This window comes from Trichechus manatus, unplaced genomic scaffold, assembly GCF_000243295.1.
Source record: "Trichechus manatus latirostris isolate Lorelei unplaced genomic scaffold, TriManLat1.0 scaffold00138, whole genome shotgun sequence".
Taxonomy (NCBI): Eukaryota; Metazoa; Chordata; class Mammalia; order Sirenia; family Trichechidae; genus Trichechus; species Trichechus manatus.
In genome coordinates this window covers 7020593-7038155 of record NW_004444074.1, presented here as the reverse complement: position 1 = coordinate 7038155, position 17563 = coordinate 7020593, and the positions used below count along the sequence as shown (strand labels likewise).

Genomic DNA, 17563 nt, shown 5'->3' with positions numbered 1-17563 from the left:
ATCCAGTTTTGCCAGCACCATTTGTTAAAAAAACTGTCATTTCCCCATCTAATGTGCTTTGGTCCTTTGTCAAAGATCAGCTGACCATAGGTGGATGAATTTACACCTGGGTTCTCGATTCTGTTCCATTGGTCTGTTTGTTGTTGTACTAGTACCAGGCTGTTCCGACTACCGTGGCTGTGTAGTAGGGTCTGACAACAGGTAGAGTAAGGTCTCCTACTTTGTTCTTTTTCTTCAATAATGTTTGCTTATCCAGGACCTCTTTCCATATAAAGTTGGTGTCATGGATTGAACTGTGTCCCTCAAAAATATCTGTCAACTTGGCTGGGTCATGATTCCCACTATTGTATGATTGCGTGCCATTTTGTAATCTAATCTGATTTCCGTATGTGTTATAAACTCTATCACTATAATGTAATAAGATGGATTAGGGGCAGTTATACTGATGAGGTCTACAAGATTAGATAGTGTCTTAAGCCAGTCTCTTTTGAGATATAAAAGAGAGAAGCGAGCAGAGACACATGGGAACCTCACACTACCAAGAAAGCAGTGCCAGGAACAAAGAGCGTCCTTTGGACCTGAGGTTCCTGTACAGAGAAGCTCCCAGACCAAGGAAGATTGATGACATGGACCTTCCTCCAGAGCTGAGAGAGAAGAGTTCCCCTGGAGCTGACACCCTGAATTTGGACTCATAGCCTACTGGACTGTGAGAATAAATTTCTCTTTGTTAAAGCCATCCACTTGCTGTATTTCTGTTACAGCAGCACTAGATGACTAAGACAGCTGGTGATTAGTTTTCCTATCTCATTAAAGAATTCTGTTGGTATTTGGATTGAGATTGCATTATATCTATAGATTGCTTTGGGTAGAACTGACATAGTCGCAATGTTGAGCCTTCCCATCTATGAGCATGGTAATGTTTCTCCACTTAAGTAGGTCTCTTGGCCTCTTCCAATAGTGTTTTGTAGTTTTCTTTGTGCATCTTTTATGTCCCTGGTTAGAATTATTCCTAAGTATTTTATCTTTTTTAGGGGCTATTATAAATGGTATTGTTTTCCTGATATCGTTTTCAAAGTTCTCTTTGTTGGTGTATAGGAATCCAACTGATTTTTGTATACTGATCTTACATCCTGCTACTATGCTGAATCTATTTGTTTCAGTAGTTTTCGCGTGGATAGATATTCTTTCCTGATACACTAAAACTAGGCAAATGGTAGTTTCTTAAAAGTTAGTTACATGCTGTTGCAGAATGGGGTGAGCGGTTGGGGCCTCATAACAATGTATGTAAAAAAAAGAAAATTTTGTAGGGGAGACTAACTTGAAATGTAAACTTCATTTAATTACAACAATAAAAAAAATATATATATATATATATATATAAAAAGTTAGTTACAGTGTAGAATCTGAAACCCTATCAATAAATGTTTTGTACTTGGTAGCATTAAAGTCCGTTAGTTTATCATGCATTTTGAACGGATCTGTTATCCATGCAGGATTTTGTGACATATGCATTGGGCATTTGGAATATACTGGTTCACTGAGTTACGCAGATCTTCCCAATGTAAACAAATTTCACTATACAGTATCAAGCAATCACATTTATTAATTTCCCCAGCAAGCTAATGAGAAAAGTTTTTAAGTATTAGGAAGCTGTCAAGCTCAAGACAGTGGATACAAGTTTTTCAAGATTTTAATTTTCACTTTAAAGCTATAAATATATCTAGTGTCAATTTTCCTCCTGAAGTGACAGGTTCATCTTGTTCATTTTTGATAAAAGATCTCAAATACTGAAGTCTGATTAACTAGATTTCAAATATCAAAGTCTGATTAAAGTTTGTCTGTCAATCATCCTTTGACATAAAAATGGTGTTCATAATCCATATCATAAAGTAAGTGTTTTTTCTGGAGTCAGCCATCATACTTCTGCTATGCAACAAACGTTTTATGTGTAATTCCCATTTCATCACACAAGATATTAAAGAGACACGTACTCAAAGGTCGAGAATTAGTAAAATTAATTTTTAATGCTTTATGAAGGACAGTCCTTTACTGTTAAGTACGTGGTAGCGAAGAATACAAAGACTGCTACTAATTTGGCACCACTGCCTTGATTCATGCTAAGGTACCAGTAGTTTTACCCACCATTGTTTCTGCACCACCAGTGCAAATGTCAACACAGTGAAAAAGGCAAATAACATCTAAGTATTATAAAAATAGTTTTGACCTCATGGACCCTATGAAAGGGTCTTGGAGATATCAGGGGCATACAATCCTTATTTCCAAATTGTCTTGCTAAATTACAGAAACAAAACAAAACAAAAAGACCAAATGGATTTTGTTAACATTCATTTTCAACTTGAGTTCAGCATTTGAATATAGAGCTGTAAAGTTGAGAGCACTGGCTTGAGCCTATTGAAGAATATGCAAGCTTCCGCTTCTCAGTAATTTTTACCATTGTCTAAAACTACCTCAGCCAACATATTATAACTGTGCCAGCTCTCAGGAGGTTTTATGTTTGATCTGTATGAAACAAAATCAAACTCATTTTGCTCTTAAAAAAAAAAAATCTTAAATCAGAGAGTTAATATAAAAGCAACCACGCTTCAACTCATTTTTGTAAGTTCTATAATAGTTTTAAAGGAAAAGCAGGAAAGGACATAAAATAGAGTGGGGGTATATGTGACCACCAGTGGCGTGATGACCCTTACCTAACATCCTTTCCCACGGTCATAGCAGCAATCACTTTCTTCACAGCCTCCTTCCTCTTTTCTTTCTTTTCATTGTTGAGCTCAGCCTTTAATTCAAAGATTTCTCCTACAAGAGGGAGAACAACTGTGTGAGGTTCCAGGACCAAAGAGCTAGTGAGAAATGTGGCATCATGTAATATCTAAAACCAGGAAAGGTGGAATTGCAGGGAGACAATTCAGGTAAGATTATAAAAAAATTATAGTACTGGTAAAATTCAAAGCCTTAGAATATTACCTGACCCACTGATAAGGACACCACCAATAAACTTTAAAAACCTTTTTAAGTTATGGCCACAGAGGAAGGTGCAATCCAGACCTTTAGGAACCTCAGGAGTGAGAAAAACAAAATCTCATATTAAACTACAATGAGGAGAGAACCATATTTCAGGGACAATACTCATCAAAATTTCAAGATCCTGAGAAGAAAATAAATATAAGCAAAGAACAGGCTTACAAATCAATGTTTTCAAACCAGAAGAGACTCCTGATATCTCATTCACACACATACCCTACCTTTACAGATAAAGAATTGAGGTTCAAAAGCCACAGAATGAGTTAGTGACAGAGCTGGGCTTAGAACTGTCTGCTGACTCTCAAATCTAGAGGTTCTCAACTTTGGCCACACACTAATATTAACTGGGAAGTATTTAAAAATAACAATGCTCAGGCTCCACTCTAGACCAAATCAATCAGAATATCTAGGAACAGAACTCTTAAGTTCATATTTTTAAAAGCGCCAAGTGATTCTAACACACAGCCAAGTTTACAAATCGCTGCTCTAATCAATACTTTAAGAAGTCAATGGGCTTTAAGGTCCCACACTAGTCAATCAATCTAACAAGTATACTCTTGAAGCTTCAAGAATGGTACAAACCACAGTCATTTCTAAAGGTACAATCTTGAATGATTCCTCAGGCCCTGCACTGTGAAACGTCAGAGACTGTCACCACTATTCTAAGGCTCAGCTCCAGGCTCACCTATCTTCGGGAGGCTGGAGCTGAAGCAAAAGAGAAGGTAACTCAACAAAGAGAAAAGACAACCTACAGATTGGGAGAAAAATTTTAACCTCTATGTATCAGATAGGGGCCTAATATCAAAAATACACATAAAACTCCTACAACTTAACAACAAAAAGACAAACCACCCAATCAAAAAATGGGCAAAGGACCTGAACAGACAGTTCACCAAACAGGATATTCAAATGGTCAAAAAGCACATGAAAAGATGCTCTACATCATTAACCATTAGGGAGATGTAAATCAAAACCACAATATCACCCCACCTCCATCAGAATGGCAATGATCAAAAAACTGGAAAGCAACAAGTGTTAGCAAGGTTGTGGAGAAACTAGGACCCTCATCCATTGGTGGTAGGAATGTAAAATGGTGCAGCCACTATGGAAAACTTTTTTTTTTTTTTTTTTGACAGTTTGGCAATTCCTTAAAAAGCTGAACATAGAACTACCATATAACCCAGTAATCCCAATTCCACGTACATATCCAGATAAAGTGAAGGCAAGAATTCAAACAAAAATCTGTACACCACTGTTCATTAGAGCACTTTTTACAATAGTCAAAAGGTGGAAACAACTGAAATGTCCATCAAAAGCAAAATGTGATATATACAAACAATGGAATATTAGGCAGCCGTAAAGAGAAATGAAGTTGTGATTCATGCCACAATTTGGATAAACCTTGAAAACATTGTGTTGAGTGCAGTAAGTCAGTTACAAAAGGACAAATACTGTGTGATCTAACTTGTATTAAATAAGCTGTTGTTAGTTGCTGTCGAGTCAATTCCAACTCACGACAACCCCATGTATGCAAAGTAGGACTGCTCCATAAGGTTTCAAGGCTGTGACCTTTCAAAAGCACATCACCAAGCCTGTGTTTCGAGGCGCCTCCGGGTGGGCTTGAACTGTCAACCTTGCAGCTGATAGTAGAGTGCTTAACTGTTTGCGCCACCCAGGGATCCATGAAAAAAGCAAATTATCTAGATACCAAAGACTATTAATGGGTACCAGGTGTAGGAGCGAGGGTGAAAAAGTTTTTGTTTGGGGGACACTGAGTTTATATTAATGGTGGTGGAATGTTTTGGATGAGGATAATGATAATGGTGGTACAACATAGAAATGTAGTCAATGTCATTGCGATGTGAATGTGTAAGTTGTTGTGTTAGTGGATGTTTTGGTGTGTATGTTTTCACCATAATTTAAAAAAAAAAAAGAGAGAGAGAAAGATGAAAAAATAACAGCTCTCGGCTGATTTAAAAAGGAAAAAAAACCCACTAAGCCCATGGAAAAAGAAGTTGACTACTCCCACTTCAGCTTTCCATTTATACCATGAAACTGTTCTACAATATTGTCTCATTTTCCTCTTCTGATGTTCATTTTCACCACATTTTATTCACCAGTATAGAAATAATCGGGGCAGCACAATATGTGATCTACCTGGAACCCCTAAATGGGAAGGATGAAAGTGACGAGAAACACTAAAGCTGAGCACTAAAAGGGCCTGTTTCATCAACATCCACTGTCAACAAAGTGAACAAATATTACAAAATCATTGTTTTATTTAATTGACAGCTGCAAAAATAACACAGCCAGTAAAACTAGGCCGTTGAAGTGTTTCCCCTCTACGCTAAGTCCGATGCTGCCAAAATCCAGCCCTTAGGGTTCCCATCATTTATTTCTCAGAACAGTAAAGGACAAACAGCAGGGTTTCAGAAAGTCTGAATCATGAATAGCAGCAGGAGTAGCAGAATCAAAACTGTATGTAACTGAAATTATTCCAATAGCATAAGCTTAAAGAATATGTTCCAGTAGCAGTTCCAGTGGGCGTTGCAGGAAGCAAAAGGGAACACAGTCTATCATTTTTTTTAACCGGTATTTACAGAACAATGATTCAATCTGTAATTCTCAAACTTTTACAATTCCCTGAATAAAAAAAGATTACCAGGATCTCTTACAAGAGAAGGTTTAAAGAGATAGGTAAGTTTTAATTATATCCCTTTATATCATCTTAGACAATCTCTTGCTCATTTGAGCAAATAAAATGTTAACAGAAAAAAGAATATACACTTTTCAGAATAGTAAAAAAATCAGAAGAGCTAAAAATGAACAAAACCAAACTCAGGATATTCTATAAATTAACTGGCCTGTGCTTTTAAAAAATGCCATTATCATGAATGACACCAAGGAACTGTTCCAGATTAAAGGAGACTAAATTTAGAGACCCGACAACAAATGTAATACATGATTCTAAACTGGATAATGGACTGAGGGATAAAATCTATATAAAGGCCATTATTGAGATTTTGAATAAGGTCTACAGAGTAGGTGGTGATGATGTATCAATATGAAATTTCTTGATTTTGATAACTACATTATAGTTACATAAGAGAATTTCCTTGTTCTTAGAAAATATACACTGACACACTTAGGGCTAAAGAGGCATGACGTCTGCAGCTTACTGTTGAACGGTTAAGGGAGAAAACACATCTATTAAAGAATATGATAAAGCAAATGTGGCAAAATGCTAACAAACGGAGAATCTTGCAATTTTTAAGACTGAAATTATTTCAAAATAAAGAGTTTAAAAAAATCTAAGCAGGAGGGCAAGAGAAGGAGCACCAGAACATTTTCCAAGAGGCTCAAGCCTATCTGTCCAGTTATATCATTTCTGATACACATCTTTTGTTCCAATAGAGAACACATAAATGAGCTACTTAATTATATCAATAATTAGTCAGTGACTCAACCTTGGCTATACACTGCAATTGCCTGAAGATCTTCAAAACAATAACGATCTCACTTCCAGAGATCCTGACTTAATTGGTCTGGGGTATAGCCTGGGTGTCAGGATTTTTTTTAAAGACCCTCAGGTTATTCTAATGTGTAGCCAAGACTGAGAACCATTGCTAACTGGTAGGAATGCTTGGTAGATTTAATTAGGAGGCAGAAAGACAATGGAAAAAAGATAAAAATTTAATAAAATTGTAGTACATATGAGATACCCTGCCTCACTTAGTACCTGTAAAAACGGCGTCGGGGCAGCATTTGATCTCCTTTAATTTCACAAGGGGGAAGGAGAATCAAGATCAACAGCCCAAGGCTGATTCCTATAAGGCGGAAGTCAATCACGCCTCCTCTCTCCGCCATCTTAACCAATTCTGACACCGACTGTCCCTCCCACAGCACTCTCTACTTCACTGCTGCATTCGATAATTCATTGCAATGGCCACACAACTCACAGACAATACTCATGATTATGGGGTTTATTAGGGAAGTAACAGTTACAATTCAGGTTTAGAAACGCTCAGGATAGTTCCTCCATCAGGACAATCTCTTCCCAGCTGTGCTTGCAGGCACGCCTCTCCCTGGCCCTCTGCCTCTGCCCAAAGGCACTCAGCTCTCTCACTTCGTGGGCCGGAAGCCCACTGTGCAGTTTCTCCTGCCGGTCTCTCCTGCCACTGCTTCTTACCATCTTCAGGGTTACAGCTCACTCTCTGCCTCCTGGGTCTAGGAGTAGGGATCCCAAGTCCAAAGGACATGCTCTCCAGGATGGCAAAACTGACCAATCCCCTTGGTGGATGACATTTACCTTATTTGCATAGTCCCACCCAATCACTTGGGTAGGAGTTAAAAGACCATGGCTAGAAGGGCCATATTAATTACTTCATTACACTACAGTACCCCTCCTTGGCTCCACCCAATTCTTTTCTCCCTTTTTTTACTTTTACTGCACAAAAGCCATTGTTTCCTTGTCATTCATTCAGTTTTCTGATTTTCTTACCATTCTGAAGAGTGTATTTTCTTCTTCTGTTAATATTTTACGTGCTGATTAGCAAGACATAATGGTATGAATGAGGTAGATCTGTATGGAGGGATATGAAAATATAGTTTCTATACACTGCTTTGCATGATCTCTTTTCTGGTAACAATAAAAATTTTTTAAATTGTATGTATTAACATAGGTATATATATGCATAGAAAAAGGCAGGGAGGATTCCTTAGGAATAGGAATAAGGAGGGAGAGAACTTTGTTTACTTTCTACTGTGTGTATCACTTTCATAGTATTTACTGTTATAATATTTTTATTTCCAAGTAAAAAAGTAAGAGAAAATAAATGTGCTTCTTCCTCTTCTGACCTCCTCAGATCTGTCAATCTTCAATGGATCAATGTTGATTTCAAATACCAAAGAGCCACCCCTTCCTTTCTCTAAAACAGAACTTTCAAGTCAAAATGGTGGGCATCACAGCCCTATCTTTAAAAACCTATACTTTAACAATTTACTCAAATACACTTATATGTAGAAGTAGTAGATCCCTAATGAGACTGTCCCTGACATACATGTTTGAAGACATCAGGAAGATTCTATCTGGGATAGTCTTTCACTACAGGTTCTCATACTTACCTTTTTATTTTTTTAAAAAATTTTATCTTATTTTTGGTGAAAATATACCCAGCAAAACCTTACTTACCTTTTTTATTGGTTGTGAAGTACTTGGAGTCAGTCATGGTTTTGGATCTTCAATGTGCACCTACAATGAAAGAAAAATAACTTCTTTATCCAAGTTATATATGCCCAGCAAGGCATCCAATTAATTTAATTAAAAAAAACAAAAACAAAAACTCTCGTATACCATACGTGGCAATTCAAGGGATGCAAAGAAAAGTAAGAATGTAACTCCTGTCTCAAGGAACTAATAAAAACCTGCTGCTGTCAAGTCGATCCTGACTCAAGGAACTAATAGGGGCAAAACATACCAAAGTTCAAATGGAAATGGGATGATAATCTGAACCTTTCTGGCTTTGTGATTTTTATCTAAAATTATCTCCTCAAAGCCTTAAAGAGCTAAAGTTAGACATTTTGTAAATATACCTTCAATTAGTCACTCAAAAGTTTTAAAATTAAGAAAAGTCTATTTGTTCTGAAAGTTCTCCCCACCACTTTCCATTCAGGAAAATCTGGTTTACATCTCTGTTTCAAGATGGAGTCACTTCAAAGCATGTATTCTGAAGCAGGGTAAGGCAGAAAGAGAAAACAATTCTGCTAATCTATTCATCATTCCATGTAATTTTCAGTAAAAAGAATCTTTCAGAAAAACAAAAAACATCTAATTAGAAGGTCAATATTCTTTTACAGACAAACATTTACAGAAAAGTATGCCTTAAATTATGGTTTTCACATTTCTAACAACCTACACTTAACCCAACAGTGTTCCCAAAGAATAAAAAATATCAGTTTACAGTTGAAAATGAGGCAAAACGATATTTGTTCTAAAAGTTCAGAACATCAGAATGCTGAAACTTAAAAGAATATGGATTCCAGTCTCAACCTTAACTCTTCTGTCCCATTTCCCAGAACTGATCCAGCCAATATTGGTTCTAGTAGAAAGACTTAAAAAAAAAAAAGGTATAAACTGACCATATTTCTCCCAAATTTTTGAGAAAGTGTTTTCTCATTTGTTAAACTCTGAGACTTTGTCCAATAGACTTGACTTCCTTAAGTATATTAAGTATTCTTTTTAATAATGAGTATCTTCTTCCTCACCACCATCATTAACAATCCTTACTACCAATTTCAGGACAGACATCCTGCTCACTACTGTCAATTCAACATGAGTGACAATACATGTGGGTAAACTTAAGTGATAACACATTTGACATAAATGGTAAATATGGATTTGGGAGAAAAGACCTAAGCATCAAAACAAATCAGTGTAGTTAAGAAAAAGGAAGACGAGCCAGATAAACATGGGGAGGAAAAAACAAAAACCTGGGTTAAATCTGATCTGTAAAATGTGCTAATTAGACAATCTAATGAGAATTAGACTCACTTGCTCTCATCTTTCCAACCATGTGCTTATTATTATCTACAGTCCTAATCCTTACACAACAGCCTGTAAAAAGTTCCTTAGGCTGTACCAGAATTTCACTGAATTATGTTGTTAAAAAGAAGCTGGCTAGAACTCACAAATATCATTACAGAATATAGAAATTTTTATTTTAATATTTGTTGTAATTAAAAATTAACCTGTAACAAAGGCTTAACTTATTGCAATATTTTCATTCTTTCTAGCAAAAATTTAAATCATTTTATAATCAATCCATTCACAACGTAAACTAAATGTGAAGTAGACAAATGAATAAAGAAGTACGTCACATAGAAGACCTGGAATATATCTGAAGTTGATATCTGCAGTGCAGTGAATTACTTAATATGGTCCTTCTAGCCAAAGACTTTGTTGTTGTTGTTAGATGCCATCGTTTCCTACTCATAGCAACCCTATGTACAACAGAACAAAACACTGCCCAGTCCTGTGCCATCCTCACAACCGTTATTCTTGAGTCCACTGCTGCTGCCACTGCATTAATCCATCTCATTGAGGGTCTTCCTCTCTTTCGCTGACCCTCTACTTTACCAAGTATGATGTCCTCCTCCAGGGACTGATCCCTCCTGATAACAGGTCCACAGTATGTAAGATGAAGTCTCAACATCTTTGCTTCTAAGGAGCATTCTGGCTGTTACTTCTTCCAAGACAGATTTGTTTGTTCTTCTGATAGTCCATGGTATATTTAATATTCTTCAGCAATACCATAATTCAAAGGCATCAATTCTTCTTAGGTCTTCCTTATTCAGTGTGCAGCTTTCACATGCATATGAGGTGACTGAAAATACCATGGCTTGGGTCAAGCACACCTGAGTCCTTAAAGTGACATCTTTGCTTTTTAACACTTTAAAAGAGGTCTTCTGCAGCAGTCTTTGTAACTCCCAACAAATGACTGGGTGGGACTATGCAAATGAGGTGCTTGTAGTCCTCCAAGGGGATTGGACAGCTTCTTAATAATGTAAATAAGGTGCATGGCACCCTTGTGAGGATGGAACCATGCAAATAAGGTGTATGGATTGGTTAGTTTTGCCATCCCGCTAGGCTTAAAATGACCCATCCCAGACATGGGAAGGGAGGATCTCACCAACACCAAGAAAGAAGAGTCAGGAGAGGAACGCATCCTTTGGACTCAGGATCCCTGAGCTGAGAAGCTCCTGGAACCAGGAGACTGAGAGAGAGCTGTAATACCAAAGACAGTGAGAAATGGTGGCAGACAAAAGGCAGCAACAGAGGCAAGAGTCCAGCAGGAGTTGGCAAGGTGGGCTTCCCAGCCGATGGAGTGAGAAAGCCGAGCACCTTCGGGCAGAAGGCTTGCTCAAGGAGTAGGGTGCCTCCAGGCACTTGATGGAGCTAGGTTTGTTGACCAACTGAACTACAGCTGAGCACTTTCAGGCCAAGACTTACTGGCGGGCCAAGGCTTACTAGCAGAGTGGGGTGCCTCTGGGTATTTATCAGCAGAGCTAAAAGAGTTTTGTAACACTTGCCCAAACAGGGCAGAGGCCAGGGCAAGGGGTGAGGGCTAGAGAGAGACTTGCCCACAGACATGGCTGAGAAGACGTTGTCCTGATCGAAGAACTGTATCCTGAGCATTCCTAAACCTGAACTGTAACCTGTTACTTCCTTAATAGGGAGCCCTGGTGGTGCAGTGGTTAAAGCACTTGGCTGCTAACCAAAAGGTCGGTGGTTTGAAGCCACTCCATGTGGCAGTCTGCTTCCATAAGATTTACAGCCTTGGAAACCCTATGGGGCAGTTCTACTCTGTTCTATTACAGGGTCACTATGAGTTGGAATTGACTTGATGGCAGCGGATTTGGTTTTTTGGTTTTACTTCCCTAACCAACCCCGTAACTGTTTAGTATGGTCTGTGAGCTCTGTGTGGCCACTGCAATGAATTATCGAACCCAGTAGAGAAGTAAAGGGTGCTGTGGGAGGGACGGTTGGTGTCAGAACTGGTAAAAAGGTTGGAGAGAGGCAGTATGTCTGACCTCCACCTCACAGGAATCAGCCTTGGGCTGTAGATACTGATTCTCTCTCCCCCTTGTTAAGTTAGAGGTCAGACTCTGCCCCCACGCCATTCTTACATATACAAACAGAAAAAACAGTATACAAAAATGATCACTAGTACCTCAAACGAGGGCCATAGCTAAAGTCCATCATGGTCTGCCTATGATGGAATTATGCCATTCTAAATTCTACAAGATCATCAAAACTCAGAAGATTTAAAAACAAAATCTGCTTGGAAATTTCCACCCGGTTTTGAAAGAGGATACAAAAAGCGTTCTGCTGTTTAAAGCTCTCATATACATACACACATTAAATTCTCGACAGGCATTTTCACCACAATCTGTTAAACATTTAATTAAGCTTGTCTCAGTCTAGGCTTTATTAATGACCCACACATAACCTCTCCTAAGAAATTTCATTCTCAAAGAATATATTTACTTCCTATTCACAGTGATTAAGTGTTCTTAACTAGAGAATAACATACCCAAACACAAAACTTCAAAGAAAAGGGTCAAATATCCCTAGTTGTTGTTGTTAGGTGCCATTTAGTTGATTTCGACCCGTAGTGACCCCAAGTGACACTAGAACTGCCCCACAGGGTTTTCTTGCTACAATCTTTACAGAAGCAGATTGCCAAGTCTTTCTCTTGTGGAGCCCTGGGTGGGGTTCGAACAGCTAATCTTTTGGTTACCCACCAAATGCACTTAACCATTGCGCCACCAGGGTTCATCAGTATTCGTAGAAACCCATACAAAGATCATAAGAATTCCTGCTCTAAAGAGAAGGGAGAAACATAGCACTCTCTTAGCTCACACACGCTGTAAACAAGCAATCGTAATGAAATATGCCTTTATCCATATGTGCAGAGAATCACTGTACCATGTCAGTTCCTGCCTTAAGCCAAAAGAAATTCCAAGAAAAATGCAAATAGTTCAAACAAAAACAAATGAGATGGTGGTTGCACAAAACTGTGAATATACTAAATGCCACTGAACTGTTCACCTTAAAATGGTTACTTTCATGTTATGTGAATTTCACCTCAATAAAAAAATATATAATTTTTTTAAAAGACAGGGAGGATATACTTAGCCACACTCCAGAGATGGACACAGCCAGATTCTCCAAAATATAGGATGGTGAAAACTGATGTCTGCATTAGAAGTCACAGAAAAAGGAGCCAAGATGGAGCCCGGGGGAAAAAAAAAAATCAAGGATGTATTCAAGAGCGTCAAAAATCAAGCTCCTCCTGGGGGTGTGGAATGGGGGAGAATGTTCCTTCAGGAGAGCCCCAGGAATAAGCAAAGCCACCTTGGCACCCCAACTCACACTACCTTTCTAACTGATCAATCCAGACACCTGGCTATTCCAAGGACTCCCGGTATGGCATAGGGGTATTGTTTAACAAAGCAGCTGCCACAGTCAGAGCACATAATCACTCTTACTTGTCCTAGCCCAGAGTGTGATGTCACTGCATTTTAGAGGCCTCTCTGCACAGGACTATATATTTAGATTTAACATAACCCAGTTTCTACCAAATATAGGTTGTGAAAATCTTCTCCTCTCCTACTCTTTCCCTCCAGTCCCCTAAAAGAAAAACTGAGCAACAAAAATAAGTCTTAATAGCCTCAGTAGAATAAGGCCAGAAAAAAATGAATAGGGTCTTAATTTCAAATGACTCTCTGGAAATGGCAGTGAAATTAGAGTTGATGAGGCCACTAAGCTTTTCACAAAAAGTTGGACTTTACAGTTCAGCGCTTCATAGTGGAAAAACTGGCTGAAGAGTTAGCCAAATTACAAACCTGAAAGAGGTCATTCCAGCAAACTTTTATTGCAAGGGTGAGAGGTCTAAGTTCATTTCTAATAAAATACTCACTAATAATGCAAAAACAATAGCATCTTCAGGTATCATTTAGCTCTTAAGAAACTGCAACACACTGAAAACCTAAAATCATTTGTAATTTCCATTTGAATACGACAGAATACAAAGTAATTAGTCAATATTATACAGTAAGAAACAGGCTCAAACGTTCTACATCCCTCCACTTCTTAACTGAAATAACAATAAACTCTGGAAAAGTTAAGTCTGGAAGGAAAGAAGAAAGGAGAATAGGTCCTATCTAATTCATTCCTCATTCAGCCTGGTTCAAACCTGCGCCTAAAATGTGATATTCCAAAAATATAGATTTAAGGAAAAAAAAGATGGAAGAACTGGACTTACTTGAAACTCTTAATTCACAGTCAGAATGTTAGCTTTATATTAACTTCACCACCCAACTTTCAGTGAGGCTGTTTGCAGAACACACCATCCTTTCTGCTTCCTGGGGAGTTCCAACTGTTAAGACACCTGCAAACAGTTCTCACCTTACCACCACACTTAGTCATCACTGGAATGTGTTACACGTTTTCTTATACAGCTGCATCTCTTTCATCTACTGCTTTCTATTATTACTTTGTAAGAGTACCCTGACGCTAAGCAATTGAAGTACACAAGGAAGATAATTAATAATTTAAATTGCTCCTCATTAAGACCACCTTCTTTCTTAGTCATTCTACTTTTGAACTTAACTGCGTTTTATTTTTTCTTTTAAACCACAACGATTATAACAGTGTTTGGCATTTAAAAAAACACTTCTTTTTAAAAGTCAAAAGTTTAATGAAGCAGCCACACGGAGGCAGGTGAGTTCAACAAAAGACTGCTCCAAGACAGAAGACTGCCCTGTAAACAAACAGCATGAATAAATTCTTTGGATTCAAAGAATCTGGAAATAACAGGAAGTTCTAGTTTCTTTACTACTACCTTAATCTAACATCCTTCCTAAACCAGTTCATTCCTGCTAAACCCAGAAAGGAAAAAAAAAGAAAAAAAAACCATGCCGGTCTAAGATCAACCCCCACTTGCTTCCCCCTCTCTCACAGCCGGTCAAACTTCTGGAGGTTTCTTTTTCTTCCTCCCAAGTGTAAGGAATTCCTCTTCTTTCTCCAGGTGGTTAAGGCTCTAGGGATATGTTCCTCCATTACGAGGCAAGGAGAAGTCTCTTACTCTCAAATTACTGGAGAAGAGATGAAAGAGTCGGGGTCTTATCAATGAGCAAAGCTTGGGGGAATCCTTCTTCCTTCTGGATCACTGGACACGTCTCTGCTTCTTTTTGAACGACGCCAGGCGGGGAAGAAGGAAGGTTCTCCCCTCGGCCTCTCGTCTCTACCGGCCACACCCCTGGCCTTCGGCCCTTCTAACTCCTGGACTAGCCAGGAACGCATTAACTGAACATAGGTTCCCTCGGCAGCCTGCATCTGCCAGCGGCCACGCCTGAGGATTCCCTCACCTCACCACAGCCAACGCGAAGGAATCCTTTTCGCCAACCCTCTTCCTCACAACGGTCACACCCGACGGTTCTGTCAACCCTCAACAGTCAAGCTCCTAGGATTTCATTCCCTCAGTTTCCGACCCAGCCAGGGGTTTCCCTCTCTCCCCCATTAATAAGGGACACACCCCAAAGTCGGTCAGCTCGAACTCACCAGTGGCAAGGGTCGGGGAGGCGGCAGCAGCCAGCGAGCGCGGCCTGGGCGGTGGTGTAATGGTTTCCTGCCCGTCACGATTCTTTCTCCAGGTCTAACCCACTGCGCAAAACCCACTTTGCCAGGGACAAAGATGGTGGACAGGAAACGCTGACGTAAGAGGACCGAATAGATACACGTCATCGGCGTGCGCCGGAGAACCAGAAAGGTTGTGAACTCTGTCGCCTTGGAGACTGAATGATTTTCCCTTGATCTATAAGAGGTTTTGAGAGTTGGGCCTTAGGGGCTGTTTAGTGGCTATCTGAAGGGATATATATTAAACAAGCTGACATTCTCTGGATTTGTTTCCTTGCACAGGAGTTCTTTGAAAAATGTACACATAGAGCGGGTGAAATATTCTGTTCCTTTCTAAAAAAAATAACGACATAAAAAAAACTCAGCAAATTCCCTGGCGGGTCCAGCCCAGGATCATACACGGGCAGTGGGATGAGAAGAGAGTGGTGCAAGAAGAGACTGAGCCGGCATTAGACAGTTCAAATTCCAGCCCTGAGGGTGACTGGGAAAGTTACTTAATGTCACCTAAGTCTTAATTTTTTCTGTGAAATGAAGATAATATATCTCTCTTGGGCTTGTGAAACTTAAATGGGATAAAGCAGATAAAGCGGCTGTCATACAATAGGTGTGTTTTTCACAAAAGTAAGTTCCCTTTCACCTTTTCGGAAACAAAGGCCTAGATTCGAGGATCCAGAACTACCGAACGAGGTTAATCAGGATAAATAGTAGGGAGGGGTGTGGGGGTGGATTTTTTTCCCTCACAGTTTTACCCATTAACTCTGTGAGAGTGGAAAAGTAGATGTTGTTGTTAGGTGCTGTGGAGTTGATTTCAACCCATAGCAACCCCACATACAACAGAAGGAAGCACTGTCTGCTCCTGTGCCATCCTCACAATTGTTCCTATGTTTTAGCCCATTGTTGCAGCCACTGTGTCAATCCATCTCATTTACAGTCTTCTTCTTTCTTGCTGACCCTCTACCTTACCAAGCGTGATGTCCTTCTCCAGCGACTGGTCCCTCCTAATAACATGTCCAAAGCATGTGAGATGAAGTCTCGCTATCCTCTCTTCTAAGGAGCACCCTGGCTGTACTTCTTCCAAGATAGAATTATTCGTTCTTCTGGCAGTCTATGGTATATTAAATACTCTTTGCCAACACCAAATTCAGTCATCAATTTTTTGGTTTTCCTTATTCACAGTCCAGCTTTCACATGCATATGTGGTGATTGAAAATACTATGGCTTGGGTCAGGCACACCTTAGTCCTCAAAGTGACATCTTTGGTTTTTAACGTTTTAAAGATGTCTTTTGCAGCGGATTTGCCCAAAGCAATATGTTGATTGATTTCTTGACTGCTGCTTCCACAGGCATTGCGGATCCCAGTAAAATGAAATCCTTGACAACTTCAATATTTTCTCCATTTATCATGATGTTGCTTATTGGTCGAGTTGTGAGGAATTTACAGTCTAGAAAACCCTGTGGGGTAACTGTACTCTGTCACAGGGTTGCTATAGGTCAAAATCGACTCAACAGCACCTAACAACAACAACAATCTTTATGGGAGCAGATCTCCAGGTTTTTCTCCCGCTGAACAGCTGGGTGGGTTGAAACTGATAACCTTTTAGTTAGCAATCAAACACTTAACTGTTATACAACCTGAAAAATGTATAAATATTTTAAAATTTCATTCTTTTTTCTCACTTTTTTTTATTGTTGTAGTTTAAGCGAAAGTTTACCATTCAAGTTAGTCTCCCGTACAAAAATTTATACATACATTGTTATGTGACCCTAATTGTTCTCCCTATACTGTGACAGGAAACTCCTCCTTTCCACCCGATTTCCTGTGTCCATTCAACCAGCTCCTGACCCTCTCTGCCTTCTCATCTCACCTCCAGAGGGAAGCTGCCCATTTAGTCTCACGTATCTACTTGAGCTAAGAAGCACACTCTTCATGAGTATCCCTTTATGTCCCACAGTCCAGTCCGATCTTTGTCTGAAGAGTTGGCCTCGGGAATAGTTTTAATTCTGGGTTGACAGAGAGTCGGGGGCCATGCTTTCTGGGGTTCTTCCAGTCTCAGTCATTTAGGATGATGTTGGCTGTTGGCTTTGTATAAATGCGCTTAATTATATTGAGGAATTTCTCTTCTACTCCTTTTTTTTTTAAGTAAAAAGAAAGTTTTATTTGGCATATATTCAAAAGCACAAAAGTGGGAAGTGGACAAGCATGCTGCCAGAGCTAGAATGTCTGCCCAAATCCAAAGAATATTACAGAATAGGCAAGAATGGGAAAACAGACAAGCATGCTGCCACAGCCATGTCTGCCCGAGTCCAAAGAATATTACAGAATAG

At 39.2% G+C, this 17563-nt stretch overlaps 1 protein-coding gene across 5 annotated transcripts in view; it reads right to left on the bottom strand.

The window, feature by feature from the left end:
- AP2B1 (adaptor related protein complex 2 subunit beta 1) overlaps positions 1-17563 on the bottom strand; it is a 131750-nt gene that overhangs the window by 113622 nt on the left and 565 nt on the right. For 2 of the 5 annotated variants that reach the window (XM_004385430.2, XM_023739689.1), the window contains exons 1-3: positions 15164-15658; positions 8231-8290; positions 2709-2814 (exon numbers count right to left, since the gene is read on the bottom strand). In XM_004385430.2, the coding sequence (XP_004385487.1) occupies positions 2709-2814; positions 8231-8267 (143 nt within the window). In that variant the 5' untranslated portion in view covers positions 8268-8290; positions 15164-15658. The other 3 variants (XM_023739693.1, XM_023739691.1, XM_023739692.1) reach the window with 3 other exon arrangements.